General features: G+C 34.9%; 1 protein-coding gene across 14 annotated transcripts in view; it reads left to right on the top strand.

The window, feature by feature from the left end:
- The window catches only part of Osbpl8 (oxysterol binding protein like 8), a 243,010-nt gene that overhangs the window by 176,331 nt on the left and 45,036 nt on the right, over positions 1-21,643 (top strand). For 13 of the 14 annotated variants that reach the window (XM_074083963.1, XM_074083967.1, XM_074083964.1 and 10 more), the window contains one exon: positions 9,883-9,953. In XM_074083963.1, coding sequence (XP_073940064.1) covers positions 9,883-9,953 — 71 coding nt within the window. Of the gene's footprint in view, positions 1-4,386; positions 5,157-9,882; positions 9,954-21,643 lie in introns of those variants that run through there. The other variant, XM_020170953.2, reaches the window with a different exon arrangement.

Below are 21,643 nucleotides of genomic sequence, written 5' to 3'. Positions count from 1 at the left end.
CAGCAATTATATACTGTCTTGGGATCATTGTAGAATGGTTTTTTTATATTAAATTATGGACTCAAAAATGCAACTCATTACTCTATTAATACTTTACATCCATGAAACATTCTTATCAATCAAAACAACATATATACATGTATATTTGCATATAAATTTATCATTTTAACTTATAATTCTGTGGTGTGTAGCAGGGATATCTATGGTGGTAGAAAACGGTTGAACCAGATCTAGGATACAGAACTGTTCTTAGTGTTGTTTCCACTGGTTTTACTATAGGGATGCATTTTAGTTTACCAAATATTTAAAAATCTTTAACGTAAAGAATTTTAATGGATATTTTATGGAATTTGTAAAAACATGGATAACTCTTTGGCTAAATTACAGTTACTGAACTACCATTCAAATGTGGTAAGAAAGATGGAGTTCTCATTTGAATATGCAGATGATTAAGTACCATCTTGGGGGAGAAAAGTACAGATGACTAGTTTGAGTTAAGTGTACTCGAGGTTTGGGAATAAAGGATAAAATGGTAATAGGCTTTAATAGGTACAGAAAACCTGCTTATTATATCACGTTATTTAATGATAGTTTGTTTTTCTTACTTGCCTTGTCTCTCTGAAGTATTGAATTTAGAACTTAGTAGGTTATATTTGTTGAGTGTTTTCTGTCCATCGGGCAACAATTTAGCAACTGTGGGGTGGCTTTTTGCTTTTTGTTTTTTGGTTGTACTACTCAGGGCTTCATTCTTGCTAGGCAGGTGCTCTACTACTTATGTCATACCTCCAGCCCTTTTTGCTCTTGTTATTTTGGAGATAACCAGGCTAGCCTGGACCACTATCCTCTAGTGAGGTTTTGTGGCTGACATTCTACCATGCCAAGCTTTTCTCTACTGAGATGAGGTCTTAACAAACCTCTTTGCCTGGGTTGGCCTAGAACCACAATCTTCCTGATCTCAGGCTCCCACATAGCTAGGGATGACTGACATATGCCACTGCACTGAGCTATTGGTTGCATTGGGGTCTTGTGAACTTTTTGCCTGGGCTGGCCTTGAAATGTCTGATCTCAGCATCCCAGACAGCATTATAGGCATAAGTCCCCTGCTTCCAGATACCTTTTTTTTTTGTTGTTGTTAAAAAAGGAAGTTTAAGCTGGTCACCAATGTCTCATGCCTGTAAGCTGAGATCCGGAGGATCTTGGTTTGAGGCCATCCCAGGCAAGTAGTTAGTAGTTAATGAGACTCCCATCTCCATAATAATTAGAGCAAAATGGACTGGAGATGTGGCTGAAGTGGTAGAGGGCTTGTTTTGCTGAGCACGAAGCCCTGAGCTCAAATCCCAGTCCCACCAAAAAAACAGACTTTACATTTTATGTACTGTAAAATGCTTTATGCATATTGAAGGATGCATAAAGTATATATGCAGTTTATAAAATGTCAAAACCAATGCTTATGTTCAGATCATAAACCAATACTAGGTTTAGAAGGGATCATTGCCAATACTTTAGACATTCTTATATATATCTCCTGATCCCCATCTCCTCTCTGTCGTGCCTTTTGTTTGTCCCAGGTAACCACAACCCCAGCTCTGTGAATTTTCTTGTCTTGATTTTCTAATTATTTTACCCTCATATATATAGATCAGCAGTTTGTATTTATTTTACAAGACTAAGTAACATGCAAAGAAAAACTCTGGACAAATTTCACAGTTCATTTCAGCAAGAATAATTCATGTATCAGACAATATTCAGAACCAGAAAGAGGTTTAGAAACTCTGCTCTACAATGTGGGCAATGAGTATTCATAGAAAATACTCTGAAGCAGAGTACAAAATAGCTTTTTTTAGTTGCAAGCTAGGCTTCTGTCTTATTTGGACATGATCTGAGCAGTTGGCTGCCTATGACTGAAGCGCAGCTGCTTGAAAGACGTTGACTGAGATCTGGCTTATTTGTTACAAAAATTACACTCCTAAGTCAGGTTGTAGTTCATTATGTAGTAACTGTAAGTACAGAGACAACCTCAAACCAGTAGCTTTCTGCTTATTTAACAAGCACAAACCTAGTTGGGTTTGAAAGGAAATATTGCCAGGAGAAAGTAAGTTGAACAGAGTTTCTAGATTATAGTTTGGCTTGATTTTTCTGAGAATATAATAAGAATCTTGTGGTTTGGATATAAAATGGCCTCTAAGACTCATTGTTGAAGGCTTGGTTCCCAGCTGGTGGCACTATTAAGAGGTAATTGGATCATGAAGGCTCTAACTTTATCAGTGGATTAACCCCTCAATGAATTCATAGCTGTTGAGTGGATTTTAGGAGGTGGGGTTTGGTTGAAGGAAGTAGGTCACTGGTGGGCATGACTTTGTAGAGTATATCTTGCCCCTGGACACTTCCTCTCTGTCTCTCTTTGCTTCCCACATGCTGTTGCTACCATGTTATTCTGCCTTATCATGACACCATAGCAATGTAGCCAGCTGACCATGGACTGAAATCCCTGAAATCATGTGCCATAGTTAATATTTCCTTCTTTTACATTGTTTATGCCAGGTGCTTTGTCACAGTGATGAAAAGTTCACTTAATACAAGTCTTCTGTGAAAACAGTTGGACAAGTTCATTACTGAGTCCTGGAAAACATAGGTTCATCATTGCTTGTGATTTATGTACTTAACACCTGGCAGGAATCTGGTCTGGAGAGGTATTTTTCTCCTTTTCAGTTTACAGTGTCCTGTCAGGAGTAGGTAAGAAGTAGGACCACTGTATTGGAAGCATCCTCAGCTGATCCAAACATGAGAACATGGGGAAAGAGAAGAAAGAAACTTCAGCATACAGTCAGATAAGCCAAAGTCAGAGAACAAACTTGTGTAAAGCTGACCCAACAATTTGTGCTAAAAAAGATTATGTGGTGCCAGGAGTGTTTTGGGTGATAACAGCTCTTTTATATTGGGTGTCCTATTCCTGTATTCTATGTATTCTTGTTTTACTCTCACTTTTTGGTAGAATATACAGTCTAGTATAGCCTTTCTGTGCTGGAGTCTGTGATAGAAGTAAACCCTACAGGAAGTTATTTAAGTAAATATTTTCTCAATTCCACCCCCCCATACCTCCAAATGATACAGTACATTGCTGGAGACATAATAGAAGCATAGTTAATTTATCTTGATCAATGTATGTCTTAGTACATTAGGCTTAATTGTATTTTAGAAGCCCAGATGAGAAGGGCTACTCTCATGAATTCTTTAAAAACACCTGCAGTAAAATTTTGGAAATTTTTATTTTTGAATTTTGAATTTTGACACCTGCAGTGTTTAAAAATATCTTTAGTTTACCTTATTTGTAATTGATAGTTTGACTGGGTTAGGAATTCAAAGTCATAAGTCATTTTCCTTCAGATTTTGAAGGCATTGCTTATATTCTCAACCTGCTTCCAGTGTTGCTGTTGATATCAATGACCTATCTAACTCATGATCTGAAGGAACTTGGCACTGTGAATTATATGCAAAAGGATTATTTGGTTTAAATTTTTGTCGCTGCTTTGTGATTTGGCTTTCTTGGATCTACAACACCATCACTACTCATTCATCTGAGGGTTTCAGTGTCAAATTTCTGTTGCTGATATATCCTCTTCTAGATAAATATTTTTGGGATATATACTCATACTTGTTTATGTTCTTTAAAGGTTTTACGAGGGAACACATTAGTTCACTATCTTCATTTTGCCATTTTAACCCAGAAACAATGTAGATTTTATATTAACTGATTTGATATTCATAACAATCCTATTACATAGATGCTATTAGCATTTTGTAGACAAGGAAAAGGAGACCCAGAGATAGAACTGGGAATTGGACCCAGACAGTTTAATTTCAAATCCTGCATAACTATTATAGGATAATGCCTTTTATGATACTGTATTGTTTTTGCCTTGAAAGGCAAACACCGTTATATGAATTAATTAAGATTATTCTTTACAGTTACTGGTAATTTACATTTTATGACATAGAGAAAAGCAAAACAAAAACCTGTTGCAGTTGTGGCATTAACCATAAACTTACTTTTCAATTTAATTTTGAAATGCCTTTGCCTAAGAAAAACTATGTCATTGCACAGGAAATTCAAGTTTTAACCATGGTAAATAAAGGTATTTCCATTTGTTACTGTGATGATGAAGTTGCTTTTTTTTTTTTAAATAAAAGTAGATTTTAAATGTAAAAAATAATTGGTAGATTATAAGTTTTGAAAAGTTTAAATGTAATGAAGAGGAATTGCAGTAGTTCATCTGTTTAGAGGGAGCATGTCTTAGAGAGTACAGCAAAGGTTTGCCTTAACACCATCCTAATGACTCATATATCCCTGCCATAGATAATACTTTCATGTTTATTCTCTGCTTTAGCTATTGCAGTCCATCAAAATTACATGTGAAAGAATATCTTTTCCTTACGAATTCTTAGTCATAGCTGAGGTAAGCAGCAGATTATATATAAATCTAGAAACTTCAGGAAAGATAAAAGATGTTATGCTGAGATCCATGTTTGAAGTAAGTAAAAGCTGAGAAGGAAAGAGTCAGAAGAGGAGAGAATTGTGGCCAGATACTACAAAAACGTAAAATATGATAAATAGTATTGCCTTTTTTGAGAAAAGAAGAGATACTGACTTTATTACTTCATCCTGAATGGCTAGTTATTGATTTTGCTTTGTTTTTCAAAAGCAGCAATTCAGTGCAGAGCATTACTTGCTTGATTTAAAAAAAAAGGTAAAACATTAGTGGAATAGCCTCTTTAATCTGCACATTAAAAAAATCTGCAGCCTGGCTTAATGCCTTTCTTGTCAGTTTCTTTTTCTGTTTATTGCTGATTTGACAGCGTCTAGTCCTCCTTTGCTGTTAAATGTGTGTGTGTGTCCTTTGTTTGTGCTGGTGGGTTTGCTACATTTGAATGAGAGAGAAAAGCCTGTCTTTGCCATATTGGTCTAATTAGCCTTCTGGATGAGCATATACATTAAATAGACTTTATATAAACCATGAAAGAAGACAGCTCACAACAACGTAGATTTTCTTCATGTACTGGGGTTTCGCCTGTTTTATTTCCTCCACGAATTGATGGCCGAAAGCTAGTCCGGAATGCTTCATTTGGAGGATACAATGAACTTTCTCCTTCCTTGCCAGGTTCGTTTGTTTTATCTTGCATTCTTGTCTTAATTTCTTGCAGATTTTTCTTTCAAATAAACTAGGCATTTTAATATCTTAAAACTGTTTCATTTAAACAAATAATTCTGTAGTAAAAGCTTAGGTTTCAATAACTGCTTCTGTAAGGCTTGGTTTTTCCTTATTTTCTATTATAGAGTCTCTTCTGGTAAAACTTGAAAATTAGTAGGTATCTTGCATACTTATGGCATAAATTTTTACTTTAGTTAAAATAAATATTATGATCCTTCGATAAAATTAAAGCCTTTCTGAATTTAAGATAAATGTAAAATTCTATGAATAATAAATGAATTGCACTGAGGTTTTAGCAAATGAAACCCAAACATTTAATGTTGATATTTGCTATTTTCTACAAAATAATAACTACAATTGATGTTTTTAGTGCATGGGCTGTAATCTTACTATTTTATTACTATAATCTTTTAAGTCCTGACTAAAGTGAAGTTTTCTACTTAAGTATAATTTTTGAAATACCTTACTTTCTACTTGTTTGATGTATTTGCATGCAACTAATTTTTTTGCTAAGAAAATGTTATGCTATTTTAGGGTGAAATTAGGTATTTGACAACTATGATTTAGGTTTTAAATAATTGGCCAATGTAATGTAGATATAAATTGATCTTTTATCATTTTAGAAGGATTGATTGTAGCAAATACTTGGATATATGTTTTAAGTATAGGTAATTTTTTCTATTTTCAAAATTTGAAACTTCTGCATAATTATATCTACTCTTAAAATTATGAAATTCTTTTAAAATTATTCTTTAATACTCATGATGAAGAAATACTGACTTGAATGAGTGCTTGCTTTAATCATTTCTTTTTTCTGATACATTTGTTAAATTTGAATTAAATTGCTGATTTTTAACATAACTTTCATTCTTGGCCTTTTGTGAATATTCATGCCAACAATTGGTACATACATTCTTTTGAGATGCCTGGGCAATTAAATAAATTACTACAAATTCACTGATTTCCTTTTGTTTTCTAACATTGTTTTCCAAGAGAATTAGAAACCACAGTCCTAACTGTGCCTGAGTGGCATAATATTTAAACAGCCTTCATAATCCCTGCAGAGTCTTCTTAGCATAGTGTGGTTACTGTTTTGCATCTTTCTTATGTTCTCAAGTGGTGTATTTTACTGTCTGTCTGTATTCAGAAGTGGCCTTGAAAAATGCAGTGTACTGAGTTGCTTAAATGTTGTTAAATACTATCTTTGTTTTCACAGTGAGTCTTAGTTCCATTTCTATATTTTTCTCTATCTCCTCGGTTATATTTTTTTAAGCCAACAAGCTTGCTAGCACATGCTGTTTGCTGACTTTCATGGCACACATCTACTTAGTATTAAAGAATAATCAAGTGATCTTGATAAACAGTAGAAAATCTCAGTTTTAAAAAGTTTGCTTTTTGTTTACTTAATTAGATAATGGAAGCAAATTTTCATCTGGTCAAAGAATATATTTAAGGTCATTTTGATGATTTAGTTTTAAATAACAACTGAATGTTTCCTTTGTTTACTAATTCTTGAAATAGAGAAAATCATATTTATAAGAATGATCCCATAATCTCCATAACACAACCAGTTATGATTAAAAAAATAAGCTCTTTAAAATGTCTGCTTTACTTCATCAACTAAGTAGCAGAATGAAATTTAGTATTTCAAAGAGTGGCTTTTTGTTATGTATTTAAATTAAAAGTAAAAAGTTACGCCTAATTTCTTCTGAGACACTTCATTTTATACAGAAAAAATTATGTTAGATGCATTTGTTTTCATCTAACAATATTAGAGAAGTAGAGCTTGGCGCTACATTACTGATATTTAAAGATAGCTTTATATTAGGGCTTTGAGCTCAATTCTTTTTGCATTTTAATAATCCTTAGGAAAATCAGGGTCTGTCTCTCTCTTTCCTCTCCCTTTCTTGACTTCTACCTTGAGAAATGTTTTAATTTAGTCTTAGTAAGCTATACCATAGATGACATTCCAATCATGTACTCATAACACTATGACACAATGTTTCTTTACTTCACGTGTGATAATCTGTCTCTTCCTTTAATTTCACTATGGTCATTGTACCAGTCTCTAGAATAGTACCTAAAACTTGGGGTAAATAAACTTTGGCAAAGAAATCACGTATAAAAAAGTGTAAGCCTAAAAGCATGGAGTTTTTGTGGTGTATTTTGACTGCTTAGGATTGCCTTTCTGTACAATTTCTTGATTCTTAGCTGTGTTAAATACAATAAATATTGAGGTATTAATTCTAAATCTGCATTTGTAGTTATACATCTAATCTCATTTTAACAGAACTGAAGCAATATAAATCTTGCTTTATTATATCTAAACATTAATGATGAATGAACCAAGCTTGTTATTGAAGTATCATAAAAAGTCCATTCCTTGTCCATGATGATAGTACTTGTATACTGTTAATAAATCAGAAATTATAGGGCAGAATGCTAATTTATTGAGAAACAATATTGTATTGCATTAATAAGAGAAAGTAAGCCCTGTGTGCTTAAGAATGTGATTATCTACTACAAAATTTAGTTGTAGATGAGAAACTGAATGGCCTACATGCTAACAAAAAAAACTGTACTACAGTTATATAAATACATAATAAAAGAGTTATGTTCATTGGAATTATTGTGAGCCTGTGACTACTCCCAAAATGAAAAGGATCAGAACAAAAAGATATAATAGACTTTTTTTTTAACCAAGTTAAATGATTATTTTTTGGGGGGGTTGAACTATAACTAGGAAATTCATTTTTATTTGCTTTTATGATTAAAAGTATATGTGTATTTTTTCATTAGAAAATACTGTAACAGTGTCTTCAAACTCGTACACATTTTCCCTATAGCAAAACAGAACCACTAAGAGTTAAGTTGCTTGCCCAAGGTTACACATCTAGTGAACTGTATACTGATGCTTAGAAGGTGGTAGCCTGACTACATAGCTTGATCCCTTACTTGTCCCATTTGCTTTATTATAAGCAGTCATTGTGTGTATTATATTTTTTATTTGAATACCTGACTTTTCTCTACACGGTAGCCACTTTTGAAAAAGGGAATAATAGGGAACAATGTTTTCCCAAACATCTAGTGCAGTGCAAGACACATAATAGGTATACAACAAATATTCATATTTATAACAGATGAATTCATATTTACTTCTTAGTTGACTGAGGGTTTGCTGTCTTTCATTCTAATATTCATCCTTCTGAATATCTGCTATTACTATGGGTTTGCTAACTACAAAGAAATATCTAAGCGTCATCCTGAATGTACTGAGACCCTATCTCAAAAATGAACAAAAAATGAGGGTGTGGGTGTGGCTCAGGTGGTGTAGTGCTTACGTAGGAAGTAGGAGCCCAGGTTCAATCCTCAGTACTACAAAAACCCAGCTTTTTATAAATACACAAAAGATCTGAAGAGGTCCTTCACAAAGAGAAAATTATAAAATAGTGAGAAAGTGTTCAACATCATTAGTAATCTGAGACATGAAAACTAAAACTTCATTGGTAAGCTATAGATCCACCAGATGGGCAGAAATATTAACAGTTTATAATATGTTGATATTTCCATGGATATGCAGAAAACTTTTGTACACTTAAGCAATTTGGAATCATTAAAATTAAAGATACACATTCTATAACCCAGAAATTCTGCTTTTAGGTTTTAATGAAGTTTTTTTAAAGTATGGATATTTCGACTATGATACATTTCCAAGAATACTCATAGCACATTGTTCATGAAAAGGAAAAATCAGTATCAGTGGTAGAATGGATACATAGTGGTGTAGTCATGTAGTGGGATTCTAATCAGCAGTGCAATATATGTGTGCTTGTCCCATTGCACTCATGTATTTCAGGTTTATCCTTGTAGAATTTGTTTAGTACTGGTAGAGTGGCTCCAGTGGTAAAAACACCTACCTAGAATTTGTTTAGCAATAGGCAATACTGATAATGCTCAACAATAATTGAATGCATACCTTGCAAAGTACTATCTATGCTAAGTGTTTTATATGCATCTTCACCTAATTCTCACAGTAAACACACTTTTATTGATTGATTGATTGATTGATTGAGACAGGGTGTCATTGTGTTACCAGGCTGATCTCAAACTCCTGAGGTTAAGTGTTCTTCCTCCCTCATCCTCTTGAATAGCCAAGACTATAGACATATGCCACAACACCCAATTCAGGTTTTTTGTTTTGTTTTTTAAGTTCATTCCTCACTCCAGGTTTATTTCCCCAGTCGTCTTTTATCACATACTCTGGAATATTTGTCCAGTTTGACAAGAGGTGTAAAAAGTTTGTTGGGTAGATTCTGTCAAGATTCTTTGTGAGAAACTAGCTCACTAGAATAAAAGCTTTGTGAGGACTGATTTCATACAAGTCCTTTGTTGCACAGAAAAGAAGTATTCAGCTTGATGCTGGTAGGTTCAGGAAAAGAGTCCATTGCCTTTCTCAACCTTAATTAATTCTAAAGAAGTATACTTAGGTGACCCTTTAGAGGTCTGAAAATCATACAGTCTAAAACTATATGTAGCATCTAGGCTTCTTGCACTAATATGTATAGAATATAATGTATATGTGAAATTAAATGATACATGTTTGATTTTTAACATTAATGACTATATATGTTCCTAAGTTGTAATACAGAGATACTGACTTTTTTTTTCCTCAAAGGTTTTGAAAGAGGGAAGGAAGACATTTCTCAAAATAAAGATGAATCTTCACTTTCTATGTCAAAGAGCAAGGTAAGCTTGTTGTCCCTAATACACAATTATGGCATTTTCCTTAAATATTATTTAATATGAAGGGACTAAAACTAAAATCCTAGCAAACTTAATATGGGATGTTTTTATGTTGGTATGTGTAAACTAGCATGAATGAAAAAAGTAAAATTCTGCACTGAGACTGATTTAAGTGCTATTGATTACTTGGGAAAAATCAGTGTTCTCTCCAGAATGATACTGTTTCTGGTATGTGTGCTACAGCAATAATTGTCAAACTGGAGTCCGAGGGTTCCAGTTAGAGATAATCTCAGGCTTCATGTCTTTAAAAGAAGGATTCATAAGTGTTTGAGTTTATTTGCATGACAATCAAATTACATACATTATACCTGTTTAAAGGCCAAAGGATTTTGCAAAAATAGCCTATAGTTAAAAGATATTTTCTTCAAATAAGACATACTTCCTAAGTCAGTATATCTTAAACTAGGATACTTGTATATGCTTAGGTCTGTTGAGAATTTTTTCTTTAAGAGTACATATTCAGAATTGAGAAGCACTATAATAATACAATGGTTTCCCTGTAAATTTGTGGTTCAATTAATTTTCTGAATTTGTCAAGGGATTTGACTTTTGATTGTTCCTTCTGAGAAGGGTTTGTAGCAGCAGAAAGAATTTTTATGTTTGTGGAATCAAACTTCAATGACTGTTTCTGAAACCAGAGAAGTTTCCCTTTATTTTTTGCTTCATTCTTAGGAGTGGTTGAGAGAATTATACCATATGTTTTGATGTCTTATTGTATACACATATTAATCACACTTAAGTATTCACTACATAAAGGTCTGTCTGTTATATATGTAAAGTATTTAGGATAGAAGTTAATAGTACATACATAAGAAATGCCTTGATCATGGAGGGGAGAAAATACTTCTTTTCCTGCTTATTCAGAGTTCATTGCTGAGACCTTCAAATAAGAAGCAGATTAATAAGAGAAATGCGTGCAAATTTACTTAATATAAGTTGTATGTAATATAGGAGCCTTCAGAAATGAAGACCCAAAGAGGCAGGAAAATCTGTGTATGTTTATGCTTTGTTTGATAAGCAGACAGTCATGTAGAAATATGAATGGATAAAGAGTATAATGATTTAATGGCAATAAAATTAGGCCTATCTGTTGAGATTCTTTTTGGTGACTGTGTCTTTGGATTCTTTCTTCTAAGCCTAGGGTAGAGTATCTGCTTTAAGGGAAAGTTAGGAATTCTGTGGCTTGCTTCAGGGGAGAGATAAAAGATGGTCAAAGCATGACCTTCTTGCTTCTGAAATTTTTCACTTTCATTCATTTTGAAATATACAGTATACCAGGATGCTGTATTTTGGGTATCTGAGCCCTGTCCATTACTTTACATGGTTTGTGAATTAAAGAATATCAAAGAAGGAATAATATATCTTGGCTACCATAGATAGAAATATAATGAAATTAAAGTATTTTTCAGACTATTTTCAAGCAGTTAATTCCAGATTTGGTGACTATATATAATGATATTCTTACTCAGAAGCCTAAAACATAAACACAAAGACCTATGCAGCACAGTCACTTATTTTACCATCTATATGCAGCTGTTAGGGATTGGGGGTAGGAGTAGGGACCTGAAAAGGAACTTTGTATACCTTAATGGAGCAATGTACATTAATGTAAACAATATATGCTTTAGAACTATGTTTTCTGTAAAAGAGCGATAGTTTTATGTAGGTCTTTAAATTCAATTAAATAAATTAGAAATTTATTTCTTCAGTTACAATAGCCATATCTCAAATGCTCAGTAACTGTGTATGACTAGTGACTACCATGTTAAGCAGCCCAACTCGTCTGCTGTTTAGGAAGTTCTGCTGGATAGTGCTTCTTCTGAGTCAAAAAGAGTGAGTTTAAGTCTTAACTCTAATCCATTACCTATGAATTTCTAGATGCTAACTGCAATGATAATAACAGCTGTTTCTTGTTGAGTGTTTACTGTGGTGCTATATTAACTCACAACAATACTAGAAGACAGGCTTTATTGGCCCCATTTTATAAGTGAGCAAACTGAAACTCAGAGAAATTAAGTAACCTTCCAGGGCTCAAAGTAACTAATAACTGGTAAAATTGGAATTCAGAATGGCTTCAGTTTTCTCATCTGTGCGTAAAAGGTAAGATCTACCTTTCAGACTGTGATGCAGAAAGTCCCTGACAAGTATCTGGTTAGTAGAAAGTATTTGAGAATTTATTTCTTATTCTGAATAAAGAATTATAGTGAGTAAAAAAGATTAACATGGCAACTATTTGGTATTTAGTACAATAATACTCATCCTATTATTTTTCAAGAGCTAAAACTTACTGATTCTCTCCTAATTTAATCTTAGTTTATTCTGTTATCTTAAAAGATTTATAGTAACTTAATTTCTTTCTAAATGTTTTTAATATGTAACCCACTCTTATTTTTCATAACATATTTCAAATTTATGCACTTGTCATTGAGCCTCAATCTCATGAAATTCTGAAGTTTTATTCTTACATAAGGAACTTTGGGGAGCAAAATTTTGTATTCTGTCCATGATTGAGCCACATAACTAAGGCCATCAAACAATTTTAACTTTATAATTTTGTTTATCTAATGCAGAGAGCATCAATACTGTCAATTTGGTTTGTTATTTCTTAAAATTATAATTAAACCAATAAGCATAATGGAATATACCCTCCACACCCTCAAAACATTTTTTATGTAAAGCCAGTTTCTTCTTCATTTATATCTCTTCCTAGGCATTTTCATCATATGAATAAGTAAATTGAAAAAGTCAGTTAATCAAAATATCCCAAAGAAGCATTTTTAAATGAATTTTTAATTGCTTTTATCTCCATGTAAGGAGTGGCCAGCATAAGTAATGTATCTGGTGAAATAAAAGGAATCCTGTTACCAGGATAAAGGATTTCTGGAACACAGATCTCTTAACTTGGTCTTCAAACCATCTGTGTACTTGCCCATAGGCTTGCTAAGTCAAATACTGATTCAGAGATTTAAAAATCCTTTCCATCCCCAAATATCTTGGTAATCACAGTAACTTATCATTGTTGTTGTTCCTTGTATCTGCAGGATTTTGTAGTTTCTAAAGGAAATCACATCATATATTAGTGCTCCATATTTTAGAGCATCTGCAATCCATAGTCATAAACCTGAAACCTAACTTATACCAAGTACTACATTAAACACTTTACGCATGCTTCCTCATTTAACCCTTCAAGCAACCCTATGAGTTAGTAGTAGTGTCCTCATTTTAGAAATGAGGAAACTAAGACTGAAGAGATTAAATAACTTCTTAAAAGTCCTATAGCCTGTACAGACACAACAGTTGAAGAGAAAAAGAAAAAGAGAGAAAGAACTAAAAAATATAGCATGCTACACATTCTAAGGCCATTTAACAAAAAAGCTAGAAGTACTCAACATGAAGTCCTATGATCATCATTAAGATAGTGGTCAGTAAAGTTTATGAAGGAAAGGAAACTTAGTTTAGTAAAATATTTCCAACAAAAATTGTTTATGGGTTGGTCTGTTAAAGGTATGTTGATCAGAAAACTGAGGTAGTAATGTATAGACAATGGAGCTTGGTCACTGGCTCATTGTTTTGTCAAACTAGACTGTACAGTCTGGCAGAGACTGCTAGAAGTATTTGTACTCAGATTTATCAGTCTTATGCAACATCCTTGTGGCTTGCTTGTTCCTATTTCCAATGGAATATTTTAATAATAACTAAGCCAGGCCTTCTCATTTGGAGTTGTTGGAAAAACATTCTCTCATTCATAAAGATAAATCTTACATATGAGTATAGTTCTTATACTATATGAACAGTTTTTTTTTTTTTTTGTTTTAAATTAGAAATCAGTAGTGGAATTGGTAAGTGCCTGAGGCTAAGAATTATGTAGACCAGGGTACAAATTCCTGCTCATTTATTTGGTGGCTATATGACTTTGGGATAATACTTAAAATCTGTAGTTTTAGTTACTCATTAGTTAAAGGGGAATACGACTACTAGCTCATAAAGTTGCTTTGAGTATTAATGAGATAGTCCATATAAAATGTTTAATATAGTACTTGATAAATACTAGATAGCCATTAACTTTTTTTCCCTTTTATTTTATCATTGTTACATTTACTTACATGTGTATACATTATTTGGGCCAGCTCCCCCTGCCCCCCAGCCGACGATTTTGTTGAATAGAAAACATAAGAGATACTAAGAAAGACAGTGTTTTTGCTAGTTGGAGATGAAGATAGCTATACAAAGAGGTTCCTAGCGTTGCTTCCATGCAAATGTGTATTGCAACCCACACTGGTTATCTCTGCCGGACCTCTTCACTACTTCCTGGTCCCCTTCCCATAGTGGCCTCTGCTAGTTTAAGAGTACCTTATTTGCTCTACACTGAGCACATCAAACACATTCAATTTTTAGGTTTCCTTCCCTTTCCCTATTCCTCCTGTGCAGGTATTCCCCTTACTGTGTGACCCATGTCCAATATTATTACTGCATTTGTTTGGGGTCTATAATCTGCATTTGAGGGAGAATATGTGATATTTGGCCTTCTGAGCCTGGCTAACTTTGCTTAAGATGATGTTCTCCAGTTCCATCCATTTATTTGCAAATGACAAAATTTCATTCTTTTTTGTGGCTGAGTAAAATTCCATTTTCTTAATCCATTCGTCAGTAGTGGGGCATCTTGGCTGTTTCCATAGCCTGGCTATTGTAAATAGTACTGCAGTAAACATGGGTGTGCAGGTGCCTTTGTAATAACTTCAGTTGCATTCCTTTGGGTATATCCCTAGGAGTGGCATTGCTGGATCATATGGCAGATTTATGTTTAGTTTTTTAAGAAGCCTCCATATTGTTTTCCAAAGTGGTTGTACTAGCTTACATTCCCACCAGCAATGTATGAGGATTCACATCCTTACCAACATTTGTTATTGGTGGTGTTCTTGATGATAGCTATTCTAACAGGAGTGAGACAGAATCTTAGTGTGGTTTTGATTTGCATTTCCTTTATGGCTGGGGTCGGTGAACATTTTTTGGCCATTTGGACTTCTTCCTTTGAAAAAGCTCTGTTTAGTTCAGTTGCCCACTTCCTAGTTAGTTCACTGATTTTTGGTGAGTTTAGTTTTTTGAGCTCCCTGTACATTCCAGTCGTCAGTACTTTGTCTGATGTATAGCTAGCAAATATTTTCTCCCACTCTGTGGGTGGTCTCTTCAATTTGGAGACCATTTCTTTGGTGTGCAGAAGGTTTTTAATTTCATATAGTCCCATTTGTCCATCCTTTCTCTTAGTTGCTGCACTGCCAGAGTTCTACTGAGGAAGTCATTGCCTTTATCTATTGTTTCCAGGGTATTCCCTGCTCTTTTGTGTACTAACTGCAAGGTTTCAGGTCTGATATTAAGGTCCCTAATCCACTTTGAGTTGATACTAGTACAAGGTGACAGGCATGGATCTAGTTTCAGTTTTCTGCAGACAGATAACAACTTTTTCCAGCAACATTTGTTGAAGAGGCTGTCTTTTCTACATTGTATGTTTTTGGTGTCTTTGTCAAAAATAAGGTGGGCATAGCTGTGTGTATTCATATCCAGGTCCTCTATTCTGTCCACTGGTCTTCATATCTGTTTTGTTCCAGTACCATGCTGTTTTTATTGCTATGGCTCTGTACATAGTTTGAACTCAGGTATTGTGATACCTCCAGCATTGCTCTTTTTGCTCATTATTGCCTTGGCTATTCGTGGTCTCTTGTGTGTCCAAATGAACTTTAGGGTAGATTTTTCAGTCTCTGTAATGAATGTCATTGGGATTTTGATGGGAATTGCATTGAACATGTAGATTGCTTTTGGTAGTATAGCCATTTTTACTATGTTGATTGTGCCAATCCATAAGCATGGGAGATCTTTCCATCTTCTGTAGTCTGCCTCAATCTCTTTCTTTGGTGGTTTGTAGTTCCTGTAGAGGTGATTTCCATCCTTTGTTAAGTTTATTCCTAGGTATTTGATGTTTTTTTTAGTCTGTTGTAAATGGAATTCTTTTCCTATATTCTTTCTCAATTTCTTCATTTTTGATGTATAGAAAGGCTTCTGTTTTTTGTAAGTTGATTTTGTATCCTGCTACATTGCTGAAGCTATTTATGGTGTCTAGGAGTTTTTGGGTAGAGTTTTTTGGGTCTTTGAGGTCTAGTCATGTCAGCTGTAAATAGAGATACATTGACTATTTCTTTACCTATTTGTATCCCTTTTATTTCTTCTTCTTGCCTTATTGGTCTGGCTAGGAATTCCAGGACTATGTTGAATAGGAGTGGGAGAGTGGGCACCCTTGTCTCCTTCCTGAGTTTAGGGTAAATGGTTTCAGTTTTTCCCCATTAAGTATGATGTTGGCTATAGTTTGCCATATATAGCTTTTATAATGTTGAGGTACATTTCTTCTATTCCTGGTTTTCTTAGAGCTTTTATCATGAAGTGATTTTTTAAAAAGCCTTATTAATGGCTTTTTCTGTATCTGTTGAGATGATCGAGTGTTTTTTGTCTTTGCTTCTATTTATGTGCTGTATTACATTTATAGATTTGCTTATGTTGAACCACTCCTGCATCTCTGGGATGAAGCCGACTTGGTCATGGTGAATGATCTTTCTGATATGTTGTTGGATTCCATTTGCCATTATTTTATTGAGGATTTTTGCACAGTGTTCATTAAGGAGATTGGCCTATAGTTCTGCTTTTGGATGTGTCCTTGTCCAGTTTTGGGATGAGTGTAATTCTGGCTTCATAGAATGAGTGTTCCTTCCCTTTCTATTTCATTGAAAAGGTTAAGGAGTGTTGGTATTGGTTCTTCTTTGAAGGTCTGGTAGAATTCAGCAGAGAATCTGTCAGGTCCTGTACTTTTCTTATTTGGTAGGCTCTTTATTGCTGCTTCAATTTCATTACATGTTATAGATCTCTTAAGGTGGTTAATATCTTGGTTCAGTTTTGGATGGTCATAAGTATCTAGAAATTTGTCCATTTCTTCAAGATTTTCCAATTTACCAGAATATAGATTCTCAAAGTAGTCTCTGATGATCCCCTGGATTTTGTTAGTGTTTGTTGTTATCTCTCCTTTTTCATTCTGATTTTACTAATTTGAGTCTTTTCCATCCTCATTTTAGTCAGATTTGCTGGGGGATTGTCAGTCTTGTTTATTTTTTCAAAGAACCAGCTCTTTGTTTCATTGGGTTTTTTTTTTTTTGGTCTCTATTTCATTAATTTCAGCTCTTATTTTTTATTATTTCTCTTCTTTTGCTTGTTTTGGGTTTTGCTTGTTCTTCTTTTTCTATGAGTTTGAGAGGTAGCATTAGGTTGTTTATATGAGATCTTTCTGTCCTTTTAATATATGCACTCTTAGGACTGCCTTTGCTGTATCCCATAGGTTCTGGGAGGTGGCATTTTCATTTTCTTTAGCTTCCAGGAACCTTTTGATTTTCTCTCATTTTTTCCATGACCCCACTGATCATTGAGCAATGTGTTATTCAGCCTCCAGTTATTTGGATATTTTCTGCTATTGTTTTTGTTGTTGAGTTCTAGTTTTAATACACTATGATCAGAGAGAATGCTAGGGATTATTTCACTTTTCTTATATTTGCTGAGGCTTGTTTTGTGCCATAAGATATGATTTATTTTGGAGAAAGTACTATGGGCTGCTGCAAAGAAGGTATATTGCACTGTTGTTGGATGAAATATTCTGTAGACACCAGTTAGGTCCATTTGATTTATCGTGTTATTTAGTTCTAGGATTTCTTAGTTGATTTTTTGTTTGGATGACCTATCTGTTGGTGATAGAGTGGTATTAAAGTCTCCCATTACTACTGCATTGGAGTCTATATGTGCTTTTAAGTACTTTAGTGTATGTTTGATGAAATTGGGTACACTGACATTGGGTGCATATAGATTGATAATTGTTATTTCCTTTTGATGTATTTTGTCACTTTTATTGGTATGAAGTGTCCTTCTTTATCTCATTTGACCAACGTTAAATTTGAAGCCTACTTTGTCTGATATAAGTATTGCTACTCCTGCCTGTTTTGTGAGGCCATTAGCTTGGTGTTTCACCCTAAGCCAGCATTTATTTCTGTGAGTAAGACGGGTCACTTGTAAACAACAGATTGTCAGATCTTCCTTTTTTATCCAGTTTTCCAAGCGGTGTCTTTTGATGGGGGAGTTGAGACCTTTGACATTCATTGTTAATATTGATAGATATGTGGTGATCCCTGCCATTTAGTTGTTTTTGTTGTTTAAGGGTTTGATTGTGTGAAGTCGAATCATTGCTCCTGTCTGATTGCTTGTCTTTTTTTCTCCTGTGTTTTGATACTTCCTGTGCTCTCCTGGTTTTGTTTGCTTTAATCTTCTGTGTACAGAATTCTTTGTAGAGTCTTCTGTAGTGGTGGCTTGGTGGTCATGTATTGTTTTAGTTCTGTTTATTGTGGAACACTTTTATTATTCCATCAATTTTGAATGATAGTTTTGCTGGGTAGAGTATCCTAGGGCTGAAGTTATTTTTATTCAGTGCCCAAAGTACATCACTCCATGTCCTTTTTGCTTTTAAGGTTTCCATTGAGAAATTTGCTGCTATTTTGATGGGTTTACCTTTATACATTATTTGTTTTTTGTCTCTTACAACCTTCAACATCCTTTCTCTGTTCTCCATGCTTGTTGTTTTAATGATAATATGCCATTGGGAGGTTCTATTTTGGTCAACTCTGTTTGGTGTCCAGGAGGTTTCCTGTACCTGAATGGGCAAAACTTTCTCAAGATATAGGAAATTTTCTCTTACTATTTTATTGAATATGTTATATATCCCTTTTGCTTGCACTTCTCCTTCTTCAGTCCCCGTGATTCTCAGGTTTGGTCTTTTGATGTTTGATGGAGTCACTGAGTTCTTGCATATTCCTTTTACAGCCCCTGAGTTGTATAAATAGATTTCTTCTGTTTTTCTTTAATCTCTGTTTTATCTTTGAGCACTGAGATTTTGTCTTCAACTTTTTCTAGTCTGGGGGTAGTGTGATGACAGGTTGGGAGAGGTTAGGAGGGGAGGTGAAGACGGGAAAGTGTGGATGAGAAGAGGCAGTAAGACTAGTTGGAGAGGGAACAGTTGTAGCACAGGAGGAGGAGGTAAAGTGAAGGGGGTAAGAATAGGGATAAGAGAATAGTGATGGTAAAGTTAATAATACAGGAATAATAAAAATAAAAAGAAGGAAAAAAAAAAGAAACACAATAAAAAACACCAGGTTCAGGAACCACAGAATGTTCAGTTTTTTGGTAAAAGTTCCAGCGTTAGTCCTTAGGTGTCCAATCCTGGTATTGGCATACAAGCAGAAGCTCTGATGTGGTCTCACCAGATGACTGGCTTGTGTGTAGTATTTGGATCTTCTGTACACGAGATTAGTTGGAATTGTATGGTGAGTTAAGAGTGTCAGCTTGTGCAGGGTGGTCAGAGCTGTTGTTTTCACCAGGCGGCAGCTGTGTTGCCCTTCAGTTCAGCTGTTTGATCAGCTCCTCCCCCAACAAGGTGGGGCATTTCAGTTTTGAATGCTGCCCTCTGTCCCAGAGATCAGCTCCAGGATCCACCACCTGCCCTGCTATGGGTGGTTGGCCTGTCTCCCCACCCCCGCTCTCAGCCTTTGTGCTCTTCCTGATCTCTGCTGGGTGCTGGAGGCTCCTCTGGGAGGTTGGCTTGTCACCCCACCCCCCTCTCAGCCTTTGCTACCTTTCCCACATTTCTCTGAAAGTTCGGTGCTGAGAATTTTGCCCTTTCTCCACTCCCATTCTCTGGGGCAGGTTTAGCATTCCACCCCCACCTCCACTGTCAATGTTAGATTACAATTTGCTACTTACGTTTTTCAGTTTTGCTGGGTGAGGCAGTTCAGTCTGCCCAGGGGCTATGCTGGATTATTTTCCTGCAGGGTGGGTAGGGAAGTCACGCATGGTGTGTGATACTCACTTGTTTGTTCTGCAGTTTCACACAAACAGCTTTGGAGCTGACTGGCAGGGAGAAATCGTGCTGCTTTTTTTCAATGTGGTGTGGCATAGGGAAGCTTTCCATGGGCTAGTTGTCCAGGATGTTGCAGAGTTTGATTCTGATTGATGTTGTCTTCTGCTTGTTGGGAGAAAAAAGAGAGAGAGAAAAAAAAAAAGGGACAAACAGCTGGGTGGCTTTTTTTTTTTTTTTGCCAGAGCTGGACATGCCTTGCTGGCTGTACCCCACAGAATTTTCATGGCTGTTAGGTGCAATTAAAGGCTGATTTAAAAGCCAGTCTTTGCATTTTATCTGCATCGAATGTGATGGCAGTTATTATTATTTTGACTAGGAGCAATCAGAATTATTCAAGTGTAGGTCAAACATATTGAGGTTTCTAGTGTCATGGAGCTTAAGATTTTTGATTCCCTGCCATAGCCACCATTTTGGATCTAGCCATTAACTTTTAAACTAATACTGCAGCATTGGTCATTTACTATTATGCAGTAAGTTCATCACAGTATACATTTTCCTATTGATTTGCAAGAAATAGAATTTCATGATAATTTTAAACCATTATAGTCCTCCAATAGTAAGGAGTTCCCTGGGCCAAAGAGAAGGTAGAGTCCTGTTTAGCTAGAGGAATTTTGTGAAATTGTTTTGGCATCACGGTGTATACTATCATTATGGGAATAAGCAATGTGATATCTCAATTCCAGTTCCTGAAATCAATAATTTTAACAACAGTTTAACCAGATTGATCCCACCTTCTACACTGAATGGTATTTTCACTTCCCCTTGCAGTCGTCAACTACCATCACTGTAACCCTATGTGTGCCCCATTTATTCTAAAGGTATCTCATATGGAGTAGCAGACCACTTTCAGCAGAGATGAGAGAAATTAGCTTCAAAGTGCCAGTTTCATTTTTATTTTATTAACTGGTTAGATATATATTGCATTCTTTTTCTTCAGGTGATGCAGTGGGTAGCGTTGATGAGAAAAGCATGATGGCGTATTGAGGCATTTATCTACTAGTTTAAAATAAAGCCCAGAACATAGTTTTATCTTTTTAGTAAATTATAAACTAGCTGAGCCAAGACAGAGCTAAGAGGTAGAGGAACATGTATACATTCAGTCCTTGTTATACTGGAATTACATCTAGTATTCTTTGAGTGTGTTGATTCATATCTTTCCCTCATCAGAAATCAGAAGAAAGAACATGGTTAATAATCTATTAACAATTCAACCAAAATTCAGGCTCATAAACATTTAAACTGTCAAGACTCTTTTAAAACATAGCAGTGATTAGTTTTCTCTTCATTAAAGGAAATTAATCTGAAAACATCAGAATTTTTATATGAGTGAAGGGGTAAAAAAACTACTAAAGTCCATTGGTACATTCATGGTGTGCTGTTCATGTCATTCTACAGTGATACTGTGTTCTTCATCTGTGCTAATAGTCATTATCCTTTAGGGAATGAGAAGCAAGTCCTCAGCAGTGGAGCATCTAGAGAGTAACCAGAAAATTTAACCAGAATCTCCAAACAATTAGGGGAAAACAAACACCAATTGTGAAACTAGGCTGTATCAAAGAGATTTCATGAAACAGATCAGTAAAGCAGAAAAGAGTTAGGAATGTATAAGCCCCCCAAAAAACAGCATTTATTAAAGCAGATT

Source organism: Castor canadensis, chromosome 8 (genome assembly GCF_047511655.1).
Source record: "Castor canadensis chromosome 8, mCasCan1.hap1v2, whole genome shotgun sequence".
NCBI lineage: Eukaryota > Metazoa > Chordata > Mammalia > Rodentia > Castoridae > Castor > Castor canadensis.
This window is presented reverse-complemented; position numbering and strand designations above follow the sequence as displayed.